The following is a 24,519-nucleotide window of genomic DNA, read 5'->3' as shown; positions in this document are numbered from 1 at the left end:
ATCGGGTTGGAAGGAAAGACAGGCAGTCCCTTCTGTAAAAAATCGGACCTGTCGAATCTTCAGGTTAGGTAAGCGGAGCCTGTGAGAAACGGGATAACTTTCATACAGTATTTTGTAATCTGTATTTAATCAAGAATTATTTGCCAATTTTATTCTTCATTAACCTTCGTACTTGCGAAGTATGTAATGTTTCGATATTCCTAATTGTATTAACTACTCTGGTATACCCATAGACCATAATCGCTATAAGCACAGTTCTTTATACGTATTTCCAGCCACCTAAACCGTTTTTTTTTTTACAAAATAATGGTGTAAAAACTCAATAACCCCTCCACCAAAGCATGACCTTACGCCTATATAAATAAAGATGAATTACCGCGATGTTAGCCTCAGCCGCGTCGTCATGCTCGGCCCAGGTGTCGAACAGGTCGGTGAAGGCCTGCGGCTCGAGGCCGGCGGTGACCACCCTGACGTCAGGCCGCGAGCCGCGCGCGGCCCTCCAGTACGCCTCGGCCGTGCGCAGCGCCGCGGCACGCATCGCCTGCCAGCGCGCTGCGAATGCTCCCACACCTAACAAATAGGAATCATAACTTGAAAAGTCTTTTCTATCGTGTGGGTTAAGAGGTGGCAAACCAACCTCATACATAATTCTATCACATTGCTCATGTTAACAACGCAATAAAATTATCGACCGATTCAATCAATTTTGACGAAATCGATAAGTTTGTTTTTTCCCTGACATGCGTGTCACGTGAAGTTGTTCGTATTTTGAGAAAACGACATGACTTATTTTGGTTCACATATTAATTAGCACCAATCGACAAAAAGACATAATTATATCGTTAGAATCGATAAAATGACCGTGACTAAATTTAATCATGTTTCGCATGTTAGCCCTACTGGTGTCAATTATTATAGAACCGCCAAAGGCCTCTGAAATGGCTCATGTAACGACTACGTACTTCCATCAGTAAGTAGTAACCGAGATCAACGGCTTAACGTGCCTTCCGAAGCACGGATCATCTTATTTTCGGAAATTCGGGTGATCAGGCTGCAATGTCCAAACCAAACTAGGGATCACAAAGAGATTTTTGTCATGTCTCCTACCGGGATTCGAACCCGGTACCGCCGAATCGTGAGGCCAACGCTCAACCACAGAGGCCGGTTGAAATATTATATTCGAAATTAGAATTTGTGAAATTTCGTTAAATTCAAACTGAAATACACTTTAAAGCACGAAAACAAAATCAAAGTTACAAAAGTTACTTAACAAGTAGATGGAAAACGGCGGCCCACATAAGGTGAGAAACATTACGCAATAGTGCGAAGAAAAATCTCGTGTTTTGTTGAACAAATTTTCGGTAATGTTTCAATTTTCTGAATGACAAGTAATATATTGTGACACGTACCAGTGTTCCTCTCAGCGGGCTCTAACTCCCCATCCTCGCCGCGCGGCCACCAGCCCTGCCACAGCCACACCGCAATGCCGTCATCCAGCAGGAATAGGGCTGTAATGTATAACCACATAATTAGACTTATTACAATGATACATTTCCTAGGACAGCATTCAGTGCTAGGCAAATAGCGCTGAGTGCTCGTTCACACCCGGTAGTTAGGTAATAGAGAAAAAATAAACTGTTTATAATCAAGTAAGTGAAGCGTCAGTTCATCTTGCGATGGATGTAACTCTGGCTAGTCCAATCGGGAATATAGACGTGAGCTTATGTTACGTAACTTTTATAAGTCTTCTTATCGTGTGGGTTGTGAGGTGGAATACCAACCTCATCAACCCTGGTGTCAGGGTTATTACTGAGCCGCCAAAGGCCCCAAAAGAAGCCACCTTTATAAGTAAAGCGGTGCATTACTTTCGTCCGTAGACCCATAGCGCATTTAATGATAAAAGTTTTAGGGTTGAATTTCACTGTGTGGTTCAAAACAACTAACATAATTGAATATCTAATGGGAAGTAACAAAACTCTTGAGAACCTATGATGATTCTCACCTGGTTGCGAAGCGGAATACAACTCCTTTTGTTCAAAAGGGAAGGGTGTCACCAGATGGTCGTGGCGCAGCGGTGACAGCACCTCGTTCGCTTCGAACTGCCCACCAAGGTCCGTGAAGTGGAACAACCGGGGGGTTTTATCACACCCCACATCCTTACTTGCCCCTAGTACTGAATTGTAGTACTGTTTATTCGCCACGCCCAAAGCTTCCAACACTTCTTTCGGCTCCTCGCCTTCCTTAACCTCAGTTATCTTAACATCAGAGACCTTGCTCCCGAAGAAGTAAGTCGACTTTCTAGCGATGAGTTTGTTCGCTAGTTCGATAGCAATGTTCTTTGTATGTTTCAGGCTTCGTGCGCCATGCCAGATGTAAAGGCACGCTTTTTCTGTATCGACTAAGAGTAGGGAACCACGACTGCGTAGTTGGCGCACCGAACACGGTACTTGGAGTAGATACGCTTCATTGGAGAGGTTGCCGCGTGTTACAAATAGTCTGTACCGGCTTTTGTCCAAGTCTCTTTTGCCTGAATGTATGACTAGGTTGCCTTGGAACAGGTTCATGAACGCTGGAGGCTCGTTTCCTTGGGCCACTCTCACTTGCGGACCTTTCTCTTTATCCAACTCAACGGTTAGCAAAGCAGCTGCACCTTTCTCGTTCGAAGAGGCATCTTTCCCTTGCCAACAGAAATAGGCACATCTGTCTCTACCAGTAAGGTTATGTTTCGACGGCTTCCCGTTCAGTTCACGACCAGTCACAGTGATCTGGTATTCCCATCTGATTATGTAACTGTCCCCAGAGAAGAACTCACTCATCTCGGCTTCATTATCGACCTTCTGATAGTCGTATTCTTGAATAACCCACTTGCAAACAGATTTAGTGGTGATATTGTAATGTCTCATAGATTCTTTGTCATAATAGCTGGTCCCACGGCCGATATGGGACCCTTCTAAAATGAGATCTGGGTCCTGGTACTCATTCGACCACATTTCTTCAGCATCACAAGGAGTGATTTCAGTACTGTTCGCTCTGTTCTCCTGGGGTTTGACTTTGATGACTCTTGTGTAATCGGGCCAATCGAGGAATTTCTCTTTGAAGAGTATAGTTTCCATGTGTTGGGTTACTTTGGAGAGTATCGCCCATTCGGGTCGGCTTTTAGACGCCTTCACTGGGCTGGAAGCTTTCTCCCGAGCACCTTGGTACTCGGCGGCGTTTAGGGGGTTGATATGGCATTCTTCATAGTTGTACCCTTCGTCGAACAATTCTTGGGCAAGCTGCGCGGCGCGTCTCCGGCTTTCCAACGGCACGTTTTTCCCGTACCAGATGTACATTTCTGATCCGAAATCGAACACAATTGTTTTAGATTGATGCAGCATTGAGATCTTGGGCAGCTGGCCCCAATATTCCTTTATAGGCACGAGTTCATCGTCCATCACTTCGTAGCACATATTAGTCTGTACGATACAGGACTCATATATCTCATCTTCATCTGGGTGACCAGTTTCTGTTGGTCTGTAGTCCTCAATTCCTTCAGTGAGGCCGAGGAGCGACCAGAACTGGTTCCATTGCTTGTTGGAGTATTTCTTGGTCTGCTCGTCGATTTTGATGATTCCCGTGGCGTTCTTACAGCCGAGGTCTTTCGTGTTGTGGATGTGAGCGGCGATATCTGTGCTGCGGTTCCTGAAATAGGTAAAAACAAAGTTAATACTTAATATAGCCAACCTCGTATCTAATTTTCACAAGTGCATTTTCGCGAAGATTTCATAGGTACATACGAATTCAAATTAAAACTCGGGAAAACATGAATGCATGAACTGTCAATATAAATTACCTTTCAATGACGTTGGCATAGAGTCCAATATACAGGAAAACGCAGTCTTGAGTAACGAGTACGAAGCAGTCTCCTCGGTTCACGCTTGTGTGCGTCGGCTCTACTAATCTCGTCTGTAAAGAAAAAAATACAATTTTAATCATTTTTTAAACATTTTTTGACATGCCACTGGACTTAATATACAAGTTTAACTTCAATTTCAAGCCACTATTGAAGTCTTTAGATAGATATGATGTCCATCTGATCAGCCCATTGCCCATAACATCATGTTAGAAAGAACACTGGCGATTCTAATGGCCACACATTTACTGGTGGTAAGCTTCGGCCGTGGCTGATAACAATCCTCCAGACATAATCTTGCCGCCAAACAACCTACTGAGAATAACAAAGAAATATTCCTCTTGTCTGTTTTGTTTTCACAACGCATCTCTGAAAATAAGCAGCTGACGACCGCTTTTTTTGTTCGCTCTCAGTCCAGCACAAAAGCAAAATTCAAAAAAAAACCATCAAATTCTTCACAGAATCTTAAGTTGATAAAAAAAAGTTCAAGTACTAAGTTCCTCACCTGCACCCGCCTGCGCCCCTTGACTTGCAGCAGCATCAACGGCTTGCACCCCTGGCTAGGCACGTTGCTGGCCGAAGCGCTGCGCAGCGCTACGTTGCTGAAGTCTTCTTTACTCGCCAGCGCTGCAAGCGCTTCCGCTGCCAAACCACAGTTGGCTGTCGCTGGAATTTGGTACAAAATGTATCGTAAGTTTCAGGTCAAGAAGCACTTCCTCGACTTATAGCGAAAATCTCAAAGCGTAAGACCTCAAAATGATTCATCATGTTGAAATGGACACAATCCGTTAGCTGACTTATACAACACGATGTAAGTTACACTGTTGAACAAATGTGTCTGTAATGTGTGTATGTTTGCGTTGTTTGTTTCATAGCCACTACTGTTACCATTCTAAAAAGCAGTATTGCTATTTCACATTTGTGTGCGTTGCGCACTTACTTTTATATGCGCAAATGTCAAATTGCTTTGATGTGGCCTTTTTGACTCCCCTGGTCTTCCTCCCAGATCAACCGTGAAAAATAATTAATCATCCCGTACCTTTTTCCTTAATGAGTTGATCTCTAATAGTGGAAGGTGGTGCGACGTATTCTTCACGCAAGTCAGTCCGGGCCGCAAGCGCCTTCAAAGGGTTGCGCGACGCAGCGTGCTTGCGCTCGCGCTTGGCACGACGCGCCCAGTCGCTTGCTAGGCTGGAATAGACAAATAAATAAGTAAATATTTTTTTTTATTTCGGATCAAAACACACTAGCAAAAAGTGACTTATCAAACTATTGCAAAACAAACAAAAATAAAACTGGACTATTAAAACTATTACAAAAAAATTATTCAATATTTTATTAATGTGTTATAGAAAAGGCCATTTAAAAAAAATGTCGGATAAAGAAAACCTTTTGATAAGAGCCAAAAGTATACGAATAAAGTATAATTAAGTAAGTATTTGCTCATATTTGATAAGTGTCTGATATTGTGCATTTATTTACCTCAGTTTAACTTTTGATTCTCGACTTGTATATCCAACGATACATAAATTTGAGGAATTCGAACGAAATACCTTTAAGATTTCAAGACCCATCATCTTCTAGCGTTTTCCTAACCTAACCTGACGATTTGACAGGTCCAGCTTTTTACAGAAGCGACTATCTGTCTGACCTTCGCAAAGAAAACCATCCCAGTAAAAGTTGGGTCACATATCTCTTAAACACATTTCTCAGGAATGTGAGTTTAGATTACAAGACCGATAATGATAGAAACACAAGTACTCACAGTTGTCGAGAGCCACTATCAATAGCATCCAGATCCACGTCAATGTTGTCGGCTGTCTTCTCCTGTTGGAGCATGGGCGCGAAGAACGCTTGGAACGTCTCATCGTCGGCTCTTGGCACGCGCACGGCACAACCAGTCCTCTCGGCCCCGGGTGATTCCTCTTCTGAAAATAAGTATGATAAATATAGTGCTTGCCGCTGGGGAAGACGGGTTCTCGGGTGGACATCGCGTGTTGGAAAACGTAGTGTAAGACGCCCTTCGCTAGATGGAGTGACGATATCCGGAAAGTTTTTGGCAGCGGATGGAGGAGAAAAGCCGAGGACAGCGGGCTTAGCACCGTAAGCGCGCGACTCTTTCTCGCATCGACATACGTCACCCGTCACTCTCTCACAGTACTGCACAGAAAGAGACAGACGATCTATGTCGCGGCGAGAAAGAGACGCGTGCTTATGGTGCTAGGCCCGCTGAGCTCAGTAGCGTGCATAGAAGACGCCTATGTCCAGCAGTGGACCAGCTCAGGCGGTTGATGACGATTAAGTATAGTGCTACTATTTTCTTAATGTTTCTCGGTAATTATATCATTTTCGAACACAAATTAATGCTATTTTCCATGTTCTACAATAGCGTATCTGACTGGATCAAGAATGCTAATCTAGAAATAGAAGCCAGTTTCAGGTGATCAAAAATCAGTCTCATTATTTATTTATTTGTACACAATAGAACAGAAGGTACAGTGTATTTATTTATTTATTTATTTATTTGTTGCATGTCACATGGTGGCTTACAGTTCTTAAAGTAAATAATGTACAAGCATGTGACACCCTGTAAGGGCACCGCAAAAGTAACAATAACTTAAAACTAAAAAAATATAAACTATTTTTTATATAACTAAACTTACTTTAGAATTTAAAAATTATATAATATATACTACCTACTTATACTATTATTATTTTTAAGTAATTATCAGTAACTAAGCTTTATTTTATATATTTAGATAACAATAAAATTATATTATTTATTTAACTTATTACAATCATTAAATAGCTCTTCTATCTTATAAAAGGCTTTATTTAACAAATACTTTTTTAGTAGTTTTTCGAAACAGGAGAACTTCTCTTCCTTTTTAATATAGTTAGGGATGCTATTGTAGATTTGAATAGCCATAGAGTGAGGACCGGATCTGTATAACTCCATTGTTGTAAATGGGAGTTTTAATTTATGTAAATATCGGTTATTTCTTTTAACAGCTGTGATTTGGGTGTAGAGGTGCATATTCTTTTTGACAAATTTACAACACTCTAGTATATAATATATAGACGTTAATGTTAATATGTTGTATTTAATGAAATAGGGTTTACATGAAACTGTTTGGTTAATGTTAGTAAGTATCCTGATGCATTTCTTTTGTAGAATAAATATATCTTGAATAATTGTACTATTGCCCCATAATATTATTCCGTATGTGAGCCTAGAATGGATGTATGCATAATATGCCGTAAGAGCTGATTTGAAATCAGTTGTTTTTTTGAGTATAGTTAATGCGTAAATAAAAGAGGAGAGTTTTTTCGTTAATTTGTAAATATGTGATTTCCAGTTTATATGAGTGTCTATATCGATTCCTAATAATGTTGCTGTGTTTTCTGTGACTATTTGGGTGTTGTTATACATGTATTGTAGGTTTAAAGACTTTTTCTGGAATGGCCTAAATTCTATAATTTTACATTTTTTATAATTTAATTGGAGATTATGTGCATTGAGCCAGTTTTGAATTATATCGAATGTGGAGTTTAGTTTAATTTTGATTTCTGAAATGTTATTGCATGAAAATAGAATAGATACGTCATCAGCGAAGAGTGTACAGTAATCGTTGAGAATTTTGGGTAAGTCGTTGATGTATATTAAAAATAGTATGCAACCAAGGACCGTACCTTGAGGGATAGAGTTTTTGATATTGATTTTGTCTGATCTTACATGTTGTATTTTTCCGGTATTAAAATCAGTATTCTCTACGTCTACATATTGCACACGTTTTGAGAGGTATGAGGTGAGCCACTGGTGTGCTATTCCTCTTACACCCGTGTCGTACAGTTTGTCCAGAAGTATATCATACTGTACACGATCGTATGCTTTGCTCATGTCAAGTAAGAGGCCAACGGCGTATTTTTTATTATTTAGTGTGTCTAATATTTTTTGGGTGTATTTATAAACTGCTAGAATAGTAGAGTGGTGCTTTCGAAAACCATTTTGACTTTTGTCGAAAATATTGTATTTCTCGTAAAATGAGTAAAGTCTCTTGCATAATATTGATTCAAATATCTTTGACGAGGTAGGTAATAACGCGATAGGTCGATAATTGTTTGGATCTGTTTTATTTCCTTTTTTATGAATTGGTCTTACAATAGATATTTTCAAGGCATCTGGAAAGATACCCTCTGAAAAAGACTGGTTTATAAGTAAAGTGTACGGAACTGTTAAAATATCAATACATTTTTTAATTAACGTTGGGGGGATTTCGTCAATACCGTAGCTTGTTTTGTTTTTCAGTTTTTTTATTATGAATTGTACTTCGGCGGGTTCTACAGGTCGTAAGTATAAAGTATTTTCTATATAGTTATGTACTTTTGTTGTTTTAGAATTATAGTTTTGACGTGAAGATATATTTGTATTTCCTATTTGGGCGAAGAATTTGTTAAATGAATTTGCTATAACTTTAGGGTTTGTTTCGCATGTGTTATTGTTTTTTAATATTATATTTTGTTTATTCAGATTATTTTTATTATTATTTGTTTCATGATTTATTATTTGCCACATTGTTTTCATTTTATTGTATGATTTTTTAAATTTATTTATGTTACTTATTTTTTTAGCTCTGTTTACTGTTTTTTTAAGTATTTTTTCATATAATTTATAGTGTGTATGTAAGATATTGTTGTCAGTTTTTGATAATAGTAATTTATATAACCTTTTATTTTTACAGGATGTTTTAATTCCTGTTGTTAGCCATGTATGTTTTTGTTTATGATGTATTTTTATTACTCTTTTAGGTATATTTTTGTCTAGAATGGATGTTATAGTTTTTAAGAAATTATTATAATTTTCATTTATATTTTTCTCAGGTTTTATAATATCTTGCCATTGTATAGAGTTTAACGAGCTTTTAAATTTGTTCATATTTTTTTCGGTAAATAATCTTTGTTCTATTGTTAAGTAATTTAAGTTTGATGTTTTTATTATTTTTTGTACACGTATCGAAATTCCTTTGTGGTCTGAGAAACCGAATTCTTGAACAGACGTCTCTACAGTAATTTTTTTCAAGTTAGTGAATACAAGATCTATACAAGTTGATGTAGATTTAGTAATCCTTGTTGGTTTATTTATGCTTTGTTTAAAGTTTAATGTTAACATCAGATTGCAAAGTCGTCGTTTTTCTTTTTCCTGTTTACTGTTTTGTTGTTGATCTACATTTAAATCTCCGACTAATATTATAGATTTTGACTTATCTTTAATTTCTAATATTTTTAGTAACTTTTCATGTTGGGAAAAGAAGGTTTCAATCTCTTTGCTACTATTTGGCCAGTACAGGACTATTAATAATACATTTATTGTATATAATTCTATAGCGCATATTTCGTAAACAGATTCTACAGATAGACTATTTATGTCTTCACGTTCTTTACATGGAGTTAAGTTTCTTAGTAGTATACATGCACCACCTCCTGGTTTGTTCTTCCTGCAGTAAGATGCAGCAGTGTAGTATCCATTTACTTGTAAATATTTTAACTTTTCAGGGTTAATCCAGGTTTCAGCGATGCATATTGCGTTGGTTTCCGGTTTTTCTTCTAGGAGAGATTCTAACAGGTGAGTTTTCGGTAGTATACTTCGGGCATTCTGATAAATTATGTTAAAATCAGAAGTTATTGTAAAATCAGAAGATATGTTAATATCAGAAGGTATGTTAACAGCAGAAGGTATGATTTTATCTTCGAAATGTATGTATGTTATTTGAGAAGTGGCTCGTACTCAATTCTTTGTTTGAGGAATCATTGACATTTGTAGTGGTAGCTTCTATATTTTGCTCAATTCCATTTACATATAGTTTATTTTTACGAATGATCGCATGTTTTCCGTTTTTCTTTGCATTTTGTAGAAGTTCTTGTAATTTTTGCCTCTCTTTGCGACCTTGTTCATCATAGTATTCAGAAACGTAGAGTCCAGTATTTTTCAAATAGATTGAATTTTGTAGTATGTGTTTGGTCATTCTCTTGCTGATTAGTTCTATCTTTACAGGTCGACGGTATCCTTTTCTTCCTAGGCGACACAGGTCCTCTATGTATTCCGTTAGATCTACATTATATAAGTCGTAGAAGATATCGATGATTTGGCAACTGAGGCTATAATCATCTTCTCCGTAGTCTTCGTTAAGTCCGTATAAAACAATTGTTTTATCATGTTCACATGAATGGTGCGTCAACTTATGTGTGGCTAGAGCGTAGGGTTTTGATTCTTGTTGGGTAATCTTAATTGATAGTTCGTGTAGGTTTTTCTCCATAAGTTGTTTTTCTTCTTCTAACTTTTTTATTTTTGTTTCCAATGCTTCAATGTTTGTTCCGATTTTTACTTGTTCAAGTTTTAAGCTGTTAAATTCTTGCATGAAATCTTGTTTGAAGTCCTTCATTGCGTTTGAGAACAATATTTCGATTTGGGTAGATAATGCTGACACTATGGACTGTTGCATGGCTTTTAGTTTAGTATCTAGAAGGCTGTTCAATTCCTTAGAATTTAATGGTGCTGTAATAAGTGTATTAGTTGTTGGTATAATGTGTGAATTATTTATCAGAGTATCGCCCATGATGCTATTTTCAGAGTCGTTGTAGCTGGTATTTGGCGTAGAGTGAATGTTTCTTGCTGGAGTGCTATCATTTCTTGGAGCTCTTTTTGAGATATTTAAACATTCGGGGCAAGTCCAGGAAATATCATATTTTTGTGCATTTGCAATGTACTGAGAATGTGAGATGTTAAGACATTGGTAGTGATAATTTCCTTTGCAGCAGCAACAGGTAATACGCCCTGATACGTTTGCCGGCTTTTTGCAAGCAATGCAATTCATCTTTTTGTTAATAACGCCCTCTAGTCGTAATTAGAAGTAGCACTTTTTAAAGCGTTTGCGGCGTAATGCGATTAGACGGTTATCCTAGTTAGTTCCCATATTTTCAGGTAGATGGCATTGGTAGAATATTGTAGTGCGACCTCTAGCGTCGATTTACAGAAACATATCGAACGCATCAATACGTTATCCTTGGACTCCTAGTTGTCTACCCTATTTGTTTCCTGTTTGTATATAGATGGCGCCCCTAGTATGTAGTGAACAGTGATGATGAGAGAATGTAGATTTTTTAAGGTTATGTTTATTTATTGCACCGATATAATTATTAACAATCGTTACGATTCAATAGTTTTCGTTCGTATTATATAACTAAAGTAATAAGGTACACGTCATTTACGTAATTGTCACTTATTTTCACTAATTTAGCACTGTTTATTTTTACGGGTATTTTTGCTATAAGCACTATTATTTAGGTAAGTTTATTTATTGCGCACGTTATTTATGGCACAAGGAATAATAATTTCACTTCACTGTAGTTAAATATTCACTCTAATTATTTTAATTTGCAAAAATAACACTAGCTTATTGTTTACGTAGGACAGTAGCGCCCTCTCTCAGATAAAATACAAAGAAAGGAGACAGTACAGGGAAGCTTATCTCTAAGAAGGAGATTTCTTCCAGCTGACCTGCGTGACAAGGAGGCATGCAGTGTTGCTTTCTTAGGTGAATTGCTTCGATGTGGCCATTTTAATTTTATAAAATTTGTACGCGTATGTAGGTATGTCTATCTGTAGTATTATAATACATATAATACATGGCCACATCGAAGCAATTCACCTAAGAAAGCAATATTGCAATTTGACATTTGCGCATATGAAAGTAAGTGCGCAATGCAAAAAAATGACAAATAGTATTGCTTTCTTAGATGAATTGCTTCGATGTGGCCACTTTAACTCCCCAAATCTACTACTAATATAAAAGTAACAAATACAACTCATTATCTCTTTTTGATAACTAACTTCTCTATTGCGAAGTGTTGTTTACAAAACCACATACGAATCTGATTTTTCAAAAAGACGCTGACCTTATGGTAGTAAGGCGACGACCTGAGAAATTTTATTTTGTTCGCCCATTGCGTAGGTATATACGTATTACCTTGCGTCTACAAAAAAAAAACACAAAAAGGAAAAAAAGCAGGCTCGACTAGTACGCGTGGGTGTACACATGTGCCTAACAACATCATACCAATTACCTCAATTAAAATTAAGTAAGTATTTTTTTGTCGAATGGTTTTTTTTTTGTTTCGTATTTGGCGTTGCTTCAAAACCGGATTTAGAGCTTTTTTGTTCTTGTGAAATTAATTATAATTGGGAGCCGTATCATCATTTTTATTACCTGTACGTAATAGATAGTTGTGATTGTCCAGATTATTTTTCTAGTTCTATCAGTTGGTTCAGACCGTTATAAACCAAGGCACAGGATTCAGGACTTCGTGGCTTACACATAGGCGAAGATCACGGAATTCCACTAACTGTGATTCTGGTAGACCATTCTCGCTTCGTTCACTCTTATCATAATCTTCATACATGCTCACCAGTTCTATCTATTTGGCAAAATAATTTCGAAATTCATTGGTTAAGGCTCGTGCCAGATTCGAGCTTCTGACCTCAGTCAAGCGTTCTTCAAACTGGTCCTTAAAATAAAAACCTATTAAATGTCTTTATATTATTATACTCACTCTCGTCAACCCGGCTGATGCTCTCGCTGACAGAATGGCTCCGTTTGAAAGACTCTCTGTCAACCTTCACAGGCTCCTTGGGTTTGGGTTCGTTTGCGACAGCACTGACTACCGCGCAAGACGCCGACCGCAATGGACCCGACGCGAAGCCATTTGTAGGTGATGTCTGTTTTCGGGATCTGTTGATAAATAGAGATCAAAAATCAAAATCAAAAATGGTTTCTATTCCATGTAAAGCATCATTATATATTTTTTTTCTGATATGTAATTTTGTGTAAGTTTCATCCCAACAAAACATTTTCATGTAAAGTTATGGCAAGACGAGAATATATCGATTACAATGTCAAAAAGTTTCAAGAGCCAAGCTTCTAACTCTACACGCCCTAACTATACACATATTAAGTTCACAAACTCTACACGTTAGGCGAAAGATGGGGCTTAATACTCACTTGAACTTATTAGGCGCGGGTACCCCAGGCGTAGAGAGCGGTGTGAGCGGAGTGAGTGGGGTGAGCGGCGCGGGCGCAGGTGGCGGCGTGATCGGCGGTGTGCCGACCTTGTCGCGTTCTAAGCGGCCCGCGACTGTGAACAGGTTCGCGTCCGTCTGAGGCACGCGTTTGCGCCATCCCTGTAAGATAAGGGTTGGGTTAGGTTAGGTTAGATTTAGTACCTGTAGGATTTCAATCCTCGCAGTCGATATATCCTAACCGTATAGTTTAAAATCACTTTCTTCAACAAAACCTTGATTTTTTTCTATTGATGTCAATGACACCACAAATTTTTATCTGGGTAGAAACTAACTTATCTATTGGGACGTTTTGTCAACAAAACACACATGAATGTGATTATTCAAAAATGCGCTTACTTTATTCTGTTATGCTATTATACTTGTCAATATAATTGATTTTGATATATTATTTTATATTTATTTATCAGAAAAATACTAAATACGACTATTAGGAATTAATATTATGCGAATTATAAACGGTAGTAGTTACATAAAACAAAAAAAAAATAAGATTAAGACAAAACCATTTCATAAACAAGCCTAATTATACACGAGGATACAAAATAAATAATTAAATACGTACGGAAAGTTTGAAAGGCGTAACTTCTATTTTAAAACAGGATATTACAAACTGCACATAAGTGTGAGTTTACAAATTAAATTATTGTCAACTTTGTGTCACCAGTGACTCAGTGCGGTTAGATTGGCGCTTACTCATTTGTAAGTCAAAATTCTGTACAACAATAATTGCACTATAATATAGCAACTAAGAACTGTATGAACAAAGACTAAAATGAATGAATAATTGTAGATTTTTCAATGAAATCACAAGCTGTCATGACAATTTTATTTACTTCTCAGACTTCTAAGACTTAGACAGTTTAGACAACATTTCTGTGAATATTGGAATCGAGAAAAACGTTAAGCTTTTGGCCCCGAATATCAGCCGTAAAACCACCAACCTCGTGGAGCAGCGTGGTGGAGTAAGCTCTCCATCCCCCCTCCGGTTGATTGAGTGGAGGCTTGCGCCCAGAAGTGGGACGTATATAAGCTGATTATAATTATATGACATCGACCTCTACCAATTTATGGATTGGATGGATCTAAATTATTTCACATAATGGCGACTCAACCAAACCGACACCATTAGATATGACAATTTAAATATTATATATATTTAAATTAAAAACAATAATTTAAAAATATATAAATATATATATACAGGGTGTTAGTGACATCATAACGAAAACTTTGAGAGATGATTCAGACCATGATTCTGAGTTGATATCAAGTGGATTTTTATATATATTATTTATAATATATATATATATATATATATATATATATATATATATATATATATATATATATATATATATATATATATATATATATATATATATATATATATATATATGTATTGTATGTATATATTATTGTATGGAGTCAATAAAAACACCAAGAAGTTCAAAGGACAATAATTATCATAATTGTCCAAACATAAACAAAATCTCGTGACAACTAGTGATTTCCCCTTGAACTTTTCACAACATTAAATTGCTCATAAGGATACTTTTATTAACACAATTATTGTCGAAAACTGTTCGTTCGTTAAACATTGGATAGGAGGGTCAGCGAGGCTGAATGATTTAAGTAGGCAGCCGGCTTGTCGGTTTTAAAAGCAAGTTTGTGCAACCATTGTTTTAGGTGCCTTTTACAGTGGCGAGCGGGAGCGGAAGCGGGAATAAGTATCATCAAGAAAAATTTGTAAATTAAATTGTAGAGATTATTAGAATCACGTAAAGACATTCAGATCATAGGTAACGATATCGCGGTCGGAAATTTGTTACGGATGTTTTAACGCGCACAAAGTGTCGCTTAGCTAGTCCTGGCCATTAGTAATTTAAATGCATTCTAGATTTAAAAAGTTAGACTTGGTGGCTTATCGCGCCGACACGGCCGCATTTTCCGTAAAAAACAAGAGATAGACATTGATTTGCATGCATTTTCCAAATATTTGTGCTGCGCTATGTTAGCGAAATCATAATATAACATAACATCAAGCCTGTATGCCCAAAGGGTTAGGCAGAGATGTATAGTATGTACCCACCTTTCGCCATCATCATCGTCATGTTTAAGTCCCAGCGATCCTATTGCTATTTACCGACCACAATTTCTAAAAACTGTGATGGGATGTGATAAGAAATAGGTATCTTCAATCCACAAAAGTATTCAAGATCATAATATACATACGCATATTTTAATATGTAAGTATACTAATTCGGTTATTAACGTATACGCGCTCGCTCCCGCGTCCGTTAACAGTGTGCATAGGCGGCAAGCCTGCCATTGGCTTGAACTTTAACATTTGCGGCTAAAAGGCTTGTTCTTAAGATAAAATAAATAAAGATCTCTGCGTTTCCTGAGATTTATTGGCTTTTGTTTAACATTTTAAATAATGGTGAGCGTTCGACACTGGAAGTTTGTGTAGTAAGTCTTCCTTGAAATATACAAATGTATGGAGGTCGTGATATTTTAGAGGTAAAAAAGATAATGGCGTCATAAAAAACGCATCCTAAAGCTACATTGATAATCTCTTTGACACTGTCACCGTCAAAGATAAATTATGAAATTCTGATTACTAAATAAAAACAGATCTATAGGCGACAAAGACGTTTTATTTTTTGGTTAACTTATTTATGAATTTTAATAAAGAAAATTTAAATAAGTGCGACACTTTGACACGTTGTTCTACGACCTCACAGGTTGCTTTTTCACACAAAGTAACTTTTGAAAGTAACTGATTATAAGACCATCGTACTTTGCAATTGTTTATAATAAATTAACATACGTTGGAAACTCCCCTATTATATTTATAGTCTAGCACGTATTATTTTTTCCAGTACGTATTATATTTGAGGAGCTCGGTGGCGCAGCGGTAAACGCGCTCGGTCTGCGATTGTTGAAGTTAAGCAACTTTCGCAAAGGCCGGTCATAGGATGGGTGACCACAAAAAAAAAGTTTTCATCTCGAGCTCCTCTGTGCTTCGGAAGGCACGTTAAGCCGTTGGTCCCGGCTGCATTAGCAGTCGTTAATAACCATCAATCCGCACTGGGCCCGCGTTATGGTTTAGTGCCCGATCTCCCTATCCATCCATAGGGAAGGCCCGTGCCCCAGCAGTGAGGACGTTAATGGGCTGATGATGATGACGTATTATTTAAATAATTATGCATCACTTGTACAAAATATTACGATTATGTAATTAGGTCGACCAATGGCCTCCTTATGGTCGAGGGAAACCGTTGAAGACGAGCATTGGGAACGACTATGTCCAACAGTAGACAAATACCGGTTAATTAATTTGGCTCTTGTACATACATGCATAACATGCATAAATGCGCCCATGATTCCTAATGGAGTGGGTAGTCAATAATCAGAAAATATTATGCAAATATTAATTAATTAGGATTAATATGTTTATTCTACTGCTGTCCTGCACCGTCCAGTATTCTAGTAAATTTCTTTCGCCCTATTGTTGTCTAGAAGAAATTGCTATAGAGCCATAAGGCCGCCGATTGTACTTTTCTGTCTATTATGTATTTGTATTTTGAGTTTTGTACTAAACTAATTTGAAGTTTTGAAGAATCGACGGACTATGCATGATTATTTTAGAATATGAAAAAAAAATGTTTCGTCTCTACAGAGTAGGTACCTAAATAATTCGAAGTTCTAAGGAAATCACGAATGAGACATGCAAAGGTAAAAGACCGGAGAGAAATAACGAATTTTGCGCTTCTGCCAACATTTTTTGCCATTTACTCATGCGCATATGTTGATAAATAAACCCTATTTATAGTTATATACCTTGTATATATCCTACTTAGTTTTTAAGATAATTAGATATATTTTTTATAATTTCTACTGTTACAAAACCACTTCCTTACGATTTCGTACCATATAACCGATTATTACATTTATATCATCTTTAATTAGCATCGTCACCGACAGAACATTACATTAACACACTTTAGAAATCAGTTTACAATAATTTCTTATTAATCAAAATATAAATTAAAAAGTTCCAATCCGTGATAGTCTTCTTCGGAAAAACGCATGAGTTACATTAGCTCAGGCTCAAAACCAATAAATTCGACTTTATGATTTTGAATTTATGTTTGGCTCATAGATAATTGATATCACGTGGTTTCCACGATTTGTGCCCGTTTAATGGCAAAAGGCTCGCCCCCTATTAGACATAGCTCACGAGGAGTGGGTGGGTGTATACATGATGTTAGTGATATCGTAACGAACACTGAGGTGGATGATTCAGACCATGATTCTGAGTTAATATCAAGTAGAATTTTCCGTCGTAAAATTCATGAATTTTTTGTGTTTGTTTAAATTATTTTCAATTCGATACTTTTGCGATGGAAAATTCCACTTGATATTAACTCTAGAATAATGAGCTAAATCATCCCCCTCAGTACTTGTTACGATGTCACTTACATCCTATACAAATAGATAGAGTGTTAGTGACATCGTAACAAATATTGAGGGAGATGATTCAGACCATGATTCTGAGTTGATAACAAGTGGATTTTCCTGTCGGAAAATTCATTCATCAAATTATATTGTCTTTTTTAATTATTTTCTGTTCCATACTTTTGCGATGTAAAATTCTACATGATATCAACTCAGAATCATGGCCTCTATCATCCCTCATAGTTTTCGTTACGATGTCACTAACACCCTGTATACTATGCACTTCTGCCTACCCCACCCTACCTTCGGAGATACAGACATTGATAAATATATTGACATTAATAGATATTGTAGTTTATGTCAATGTATCGGTTGTGTTATATTAAATGTTAGGACTTTATAAACTTGCTTTAGATAGCAGTAGTGTCATAATTTTGAGAGTAATGACATTAGATATTTCGGGTGCACCGAACATTCTTTGGACTATATCCAAATTACCATTGAGTTGCTTTCTGTTGAGGCAACGCGGAAATACATGATAACGATGAGAATTTATAAAAAAGTTGGACTTATTTTGATAGAAAGATATGTAAATTATAATATTTTAGGTCTCGACGGAAACAAACAAAACGTAATAAAAATATATTGTTAGTTTTAACATAGAGATCGAAACAAACCTGAATAATAAAAATATTTCTTGTTTTGCATTTAATTTGCATATATCTGTTATTTATTTGGTTATATATTTTTGCATTACTTAATACTACTTTATAGATAATAATTTAAAAAAAAATCACACTGGGTCTAATTTATTTAAGTTTATGCCTTTTCTAAGTTTCTGCCGCATTGGAGCAGCGTGGTGGAGTATGCTCCATACCCCCTCCGGTTGATTGAGGGGAGGCCTGTGCCCAGCAGTGGGACGTATATAGGCTGTGTATGTATGTATGTTATATATGCCTTTTTTGCCCTGGGGTTGCGTGAGAGATCACATCTTAGCAATATGGCCACCTGTCTGTATGTTTTTACGGACGATAATTTGTATTTCTTGTGTTAAATTATTTTAATTTATTTATTTGTTATGCTTACCTGAGCAGCTGTTTCTAGCTTGTTCCGTCTATCAGCTAAAATGTTCTGGCCCAATTCGTTTTCGTCTATTTGCACCTTCTTCTTATCTTCCACAGCAGCATTCAGAGATTCCTGTAACAATAAGAAAAAAATATTAGAAATTATATTGAAATTCTTGAAAATGTTTATCAGTATGTCAGTGCTATCGATTTGTTTGTTCAAGTAGTTCTTCTATCGGGTGGGTTGTGAGGTGGATTACCAACCTCATCTACCCAGCTATATCAAGTAGTGCTATCAGAGAAAAATCTACATTTAAAGAAATCAGAAATATGTATTTCGAAATGGAGTCATATTCAATCGATTACTCAGTTTTCAATAAAATACTTTCATTTAAAAATAATTAATATTTTAAGAAACAATTCAAAATACCGATATTTTTATTTCAGCCAGTAAACTTAAGTTTTCATTCCACCAAGATTCGCAAAATTAAACAAGCAACTGAATTAAGATGGCTATCGCTTACAAAGTATTTATTTAGCGCGAGATCCTTTCTAATTGCTCTACCTAAAGCGATGGAAAAGATATCAAACATCTGCGTAATCCTATCATTGTAATTACATAGTATTTTACGGTGTGAAATATCATAATTAGATGCGTTTCTTCCTTATAAGGTGCTAAAACCCCATTGTTGCGTACTTTGATCTAGATTCACGGGCTAGAAATTCTATTTGTCACGCATAGGGTTGCATAATGTCGCAAGTAATCGCATCGTATAATCCATTATGGATTTGCACACTTACATATTAAAATATACACAACTCGTAAAATTATAAAATCGTATTTAAAGTGAATGGTCTGGATATAAAATTTCAAGAGAGGAAGTGAGTTGTAACAAATATGGCCATTAAAAAAATACAGTGCAATACTGAATGGATCAGGCTACATTTCCTGCGGGCGAGGTTAAGTGGTAGTATAGAAGGTTTTGAAACATGCCTGAACGTTATCCACAGTGTCATCCACTGAGTCAAATTTCTTGAACACAGGTTTGAGACCGCCATTCTTTGTTTTGTTTTTCAATTCGCCTATAACGGACCCGAAATTGAGACCAATCGGAAACCCAGACTGTTTCTGTATACGTTTTAACAGAGGCTTGCTTTCTTCAACTGCACCGTTACATTCGGTATCAATCTGCTCTGGTTTGATCACAGGTTTTAAACCTTGAAATATTTGTGTTCTGACAGGTTGACATTCTTCAAATACTTGATTATTTTCAGGTTTTAATTCTTCAGTTATTTGTTTGGTAGATTCGTTCCGTGGAGCAACATTTTCTTTTAAAGCATTAGCCTCATTAAACTTTTTGATTTTTTCCGTGACCAAATCAATAGATTGTTGAAGTTTCAACGCTCTTTCTCTAATCTTCTCGCGACTTTCTATAGGTTCTATGTCGTTAGTAGGAGGAGCTATGTTTGTATATTCATTTTGTAGCGGCGCCGCTTCAGTCTTATCTAGAGACAGGTTCTGAATAATAGATTGTATTTTGTCATCACTTAAAATAGTTTTCTCTAAGAATTCAGCAAGTCGCTCTTTTGGCGGGCTTTCACGCTTCCCAGTTTTATCCACTGCCTTTTCTTGTTGTTGTTTTAATAACACACTCGGTGTGATAACATCACCATTCGAGAAATTATTTATTGTTTCCTTACGAGTATCATTTTTATTTAATGTAACTTTTTTATGATTTCTTAAATCTACTACGTCAATGCCATCGAAAGGTTTTTCTGAGATATCTTTCCGAGTTTTCTCAATATTATTGAGAACCGGAAGATATTCAAATTCTTTCAATTTATCTTTCGTTTCTTCATACTTAAAATTCTCTATCTTATTGTATTTTATATCTAAAGCACATAATACTTGAGGTTGTTTTGAAATGACTGTGCTCACTGTCTTCAAATCATCAACAACTTTAGTGATTGGTAAGATTACTTTTGTTTGTGGCTTCGCAGGGCTTTTAAAGGAAATATCACGCTCAGCTTCTGCACATTTTATCAAGGGCTCTTTAGACTCGCATACCAAACTCTTCACAGGGTCACTTAGAACTGGTTTCTTTTCAAGGACGCTTTCATTGCTCTCAAGTTTTTCATCCTTTTTTGCAGAAAGCCAATACTTCCATACCAGGTACACTAACACTCCAAGTCCGATTAACAATTCGTAGAACATTTTGAAATTTTAATATCCAATCACATCACTGACTAGAATAAGTTTGTTTTGATATCACTTATAGTCCTTGAAGTCGCGCTCTATTTACTATTTAGTATTTGGACTTCAAATGTGGTAACGTTTTTTGCACTGTTAAGAATCACATATTGCTACAAGTGTTTAACGAACTGTGAATGTTAATAAATGGGCGTTTAGCGCGAATCGGCAATGAGTATAAAAACATAAGCTAGTTGCGGGAGACAAAGCGAGTGTGGGGTCAGGTTGTCTGAGACAAACTGGGCGAGTAAACGCCATATCATCTGGCGGCGGTCACGGCGTGTGACTCATGCGCATGTTCCTAGTGTAAACAGTATCGGCGGTAATGTGACGCATCTCTTATGGAGATGATATTATAGGAGTGCCAGTGCCGGCGACACAGACAGGTAGGATCCGCGACCTTCGAGGAAACATACCACACCCAAATACAGAACAACCTTCAAACGTACACGCTTTATTGATGTTCTCTCGGTGATGTCCGCAATTGTTAATAAATTGTAACGCAACCGGCGACGTGTGTGAATCAAAATATCAACAGACGCAATACAAGCGAAGGAACGCACTAATCCGAGACAACAGAAACATTAACAAGGCATTTGGCGCTTCAACAGTTACTTAAAACAACAAGCGGATTATGTCAAATAAATGCATTTATAACTCAAATTAACGTTGACATATACGAGGAAAAACAGAAGTAGTTTTCCTCGACACGAACCGATGGCATTCTGTCCACTTAATAGGTATGCCATAACTTTACAAGACGAACCATGCACCAAATATGAGAACTTGTCCCTACCAAATGTGGAAATGAGCAAAAATTGTAGCCACTAATTGAAATTATTTAAATGAGCACACGCTCTTTTAAACGTGATGACGGCTCGAGCATCTTGATGAAGTTATCCAATAATATAACTCTAATTAATTATGTATTTAAAAAACGTAATGCTGTTACGAAATGCTGTGAAGAATCTTTTTATAGGAAACGGCTATCATAACGTCCGGCCGGGCGAAGTAAACATATTATTTTGTTCTGGAAATGTGTTATTTATCGAATGTATGTGTAAAACAAACATACAAATTACGACTATCAGTTTTATGAGAGGCTACAGACCAAAGGTTGGAATCAACTTCTTGTGGCGACTAATAAACATCAATAAGGTCGGAATGATATAGGACGAATCCATTACAATACATCAACACTTGACATACAAACGAATGTATAAAGACTGACGTCCTCTGATAGAATACAAATCAGATACATTAGAAACTGACCCGAATGCTTATGGACCTAAAAATACTAATGCAATAGTAAGTAACGTAAAACTAATTTGGACATGGCATGTGCAAATGGGTGAAAGCGAACTGTACACATCAAATGGGATATAATATGAACAATATAATAAAGATTAATTGTAGCAAAAATTTAATGCATTTGCATGAGGTATCTACTAAAACTATACGATCTATAATAAAACAATAAATATGTTAAAGAAAATATACGGCTGTTTAACGTAGATAATGTAACTTAAGCTGTTGACAAGGTTAAAAATGTAGTTATCAGAGATAAAGCCACGATAACAACCACTATCCATCACTTTGCGAATTTCACTATGAGTTTTAATCAAACTGACAATGCGCAGCCATTAGACTCAATTGTCGGACAAAACACTTGTGTATATTAAACAGATACGAAAACAAACTTCTGACACGTTTTAATTGAAAACAATCACGATTCTTATTGCAAAACAAGTCACGATAGTAAAGCTAAATGAATAAAACAATATAAAGTTAAAGATAAACGCTTCGCGCTAAACGGTACTAATATTAATTGAATATACAATGCAAATAAATGTCGCACCAATTATTAATTCACAGTTCGATATAAACGTCCGTTTAGTCGGAGATGTTGGCAGAGAAAGCGAATTTTCAAATTATGAATCCGAGGGCAATAAGCGCGCGCGCACCGTTTGGGCCCGCCAAAACAACTGACGGTGCCAGTATGTCTCGCCTGCCGGGTCATTGCCGTGTGCAATGCAAAACAATGTCCGACCAAAAGTAAACTTTCAGCACAAGTTAATGCAGGAAATTCCACCTGACCTTAGTTTCCTTTAACATTTACTTATTAAAATAATTATATTTGAATGGTCGGAAACTTTAAAATACCAAGGTAGTTATACTCGGTGTTATGGAAAGTAGAGCAAACGAAAGAGTTTATATTTTTAGCGTACAAAGATCGTGAAATTTATCAAGAGTTAGTGGAGGATCTAATAAGTGCCTAATTTTATGTTTGAGCGAATTAATATAAAGCTTCTCACAATTACATCTAACATCGGAAAGGTATTGGTTAAATTAATGAATGTGCTTTATATAATAGTTCCGAAAAACATTAGTCATATAAATGAAAACAACGTTTACGATTAACTAAAAGATATAACAAGCTATCAAGTACAAGACATGAATAATGTTAAAATGCAAATATAAGCAGCTAAATCCGTTGGAGGAGTAATTAAAATTGTAAAACACACTTGAAATGAGAATGTGGATGATCATTACGAGGTTTATTTTAAAAATAAAAGAGCTATAGTTGAACTTGTAAGTATAAATACGGAAGGCATTACATTTCGTGGGAAATTACTTCGTACAGAAATGCAAAATATTTTGGTTGGAACGCGAATAATATGACAGTTTATAAACAATTCCTTCGTCGCACTTCCAGCATACATTATAAGGATAGACACAATATCATAATGAAGAAGTTAATCGCAATTTTTAACAGATACAATTGTTAATACTGCAAAGGTATTTCTTGTGTAAATGTTACATAATTCTTAAATTAACACTTCAACAAGAGTAATTACGTAAATTCATAGAACTACTTACTACACGTGACATTTTGGAGATGAGACGCATTTGTCCGTTTTTCAAACGAGACGCTACCTAAGCGAAATATGACAATGATTAATGAGATGAATTGTGAATGGGCTTGCAAACTTACTTGAAATCTTTGTTCCTCTTTTGTCTATAACTGTGCAGCAAAAAAAGCTAGACTTCCGAGAAATCCAATTGTTTTCAGTATACGTTATTCTCCAGCTTTGCAGTGGCCAAATGTTATAATTAGCTTTCGCATCTAACGCCAACTGTAACTAGGGCACTTTCATAATCTGAGCCCAGGCTGACGACACCTTTGACTGATGCGATAATTTTAACCACGCGACATGAGGTCGAACGAATATTGATACAAGTGTAACCGTGTTGGAGTTCGCATGTTTTTGTGATGTTACATAATTTGACGTAAGTAGAGGTAAAAGGTTGTCTAAGTCACTGGCCTACTTGTGAAGTGATATTCTCTGTAAATGTCTAACGAAAAAGAAATATATAAAACATACAAAATTTAGCTGCTTCAGTATAGTTTGCCAAACTGACTACCTTAACTAGGTAAGTGAATCTTACCTGACCTTACCTGTATTATCTTTTATTAGTAGTTATTTTAAAGATATCTATCCATTTATTGGTTAACCATGTCATAAAAGCTCATGTAACTGATATGCCTAGAGAAATAAATATTACGACAATGTTATGCGTTTTGATCATTGAATATTTTTCTCTCCTCGTCCTAATTCTTTGTGATCGATATGCGAATCGTAACGTAACCTATGTACTTTGTCATTTATTGACACACGACAATGATATTCAATAGTTTAATTAAGATCATATG

At 36.3% G+C, this 24,519-nt stretch overlaps 2 protein-coding genes across 7 annotated transcripts in view; one reads left to right on the top strand and one right to left on the bottom strand.

Moving 5' to 3' along the window:
* The window catches only part of LOC126372426 (supervillin-like), a 314,398-nt gene that overhangs the window by 3,463 nt on the left and 286,416 nt on the right, over positions 1-24,519 (bottom strand). For all 5 annotated transcript variants that reach the window (XM_050018165.1, XM_050018167.1, XM_050018168.1 and 2 more), the window contains 10 exons: positions 18,576-18,686; positions 12,949-13,127; positions 12,500-12,678; positions 5,658-5,820; positions 4,932-5,083; positions 4,398-4,558; positions 3,833-3,945; positions 2,003-3,681; positions 1,410-1,508; positions 377-570 (listed from right to left, as the gene is read on the bottom strand). In XM_050018165.1, the coding sequence (XP_049874122.1) occupies positions 377-570; positions 1,410-1,508; positions 2,003-3,681; positions 3,833-3,945; positions 4,398-4,558; positions 4,932-5,083; positions 5,658-5,820; positions 12,500-12,678; positions 12,949-13,127; positions 18,576-18,686 (3,030 nt within the window). The remainder of the gene's footprint in view (positions 1-376; positions 571-1,409; positions 1,509-2,002; positions 3,682-3,832; positions 3,946-4,397; positions 4,559-4,931; positions 5,084-5,657; positions 5,821-12,499; positions 12,679-12,948; positions 13,128-18,575; positions 18,687-24,519) is intronic.
* The window catches only part of LOC126372577 (nuclear envelope phosphatase-regulatory subunit 1), a 598,500-nt gene that overhangs the window by 482,051 nt on the left and 91,930 nt on the right, over positions 1-24,519 (top strand). The gene's annotated exons all lie outside the window — the stretch shown is intronic.

The sequence above is a fragment of the Pectinophora gossypiella genome, chromosome 14 (assembly GCF_024362695.1).
Source record: "Pectinophora gossypiella chromosome 14, ilPecGoss1.1, whole genome shotgun sequence".
Classification (NCBI taxonomy): domain Eukaryota; kingdom Metazoa; phylum Arthropoda; class Insecta; order Lepidoptera; family Gelechiidae; genus Pectinophora; species Pectinophora gossypiella.
The sequence above is the reverse complement of the archived record's forward strand: the minus strand, read 5'-3'. Positions and strand labels throughout refer to the sequence as shown.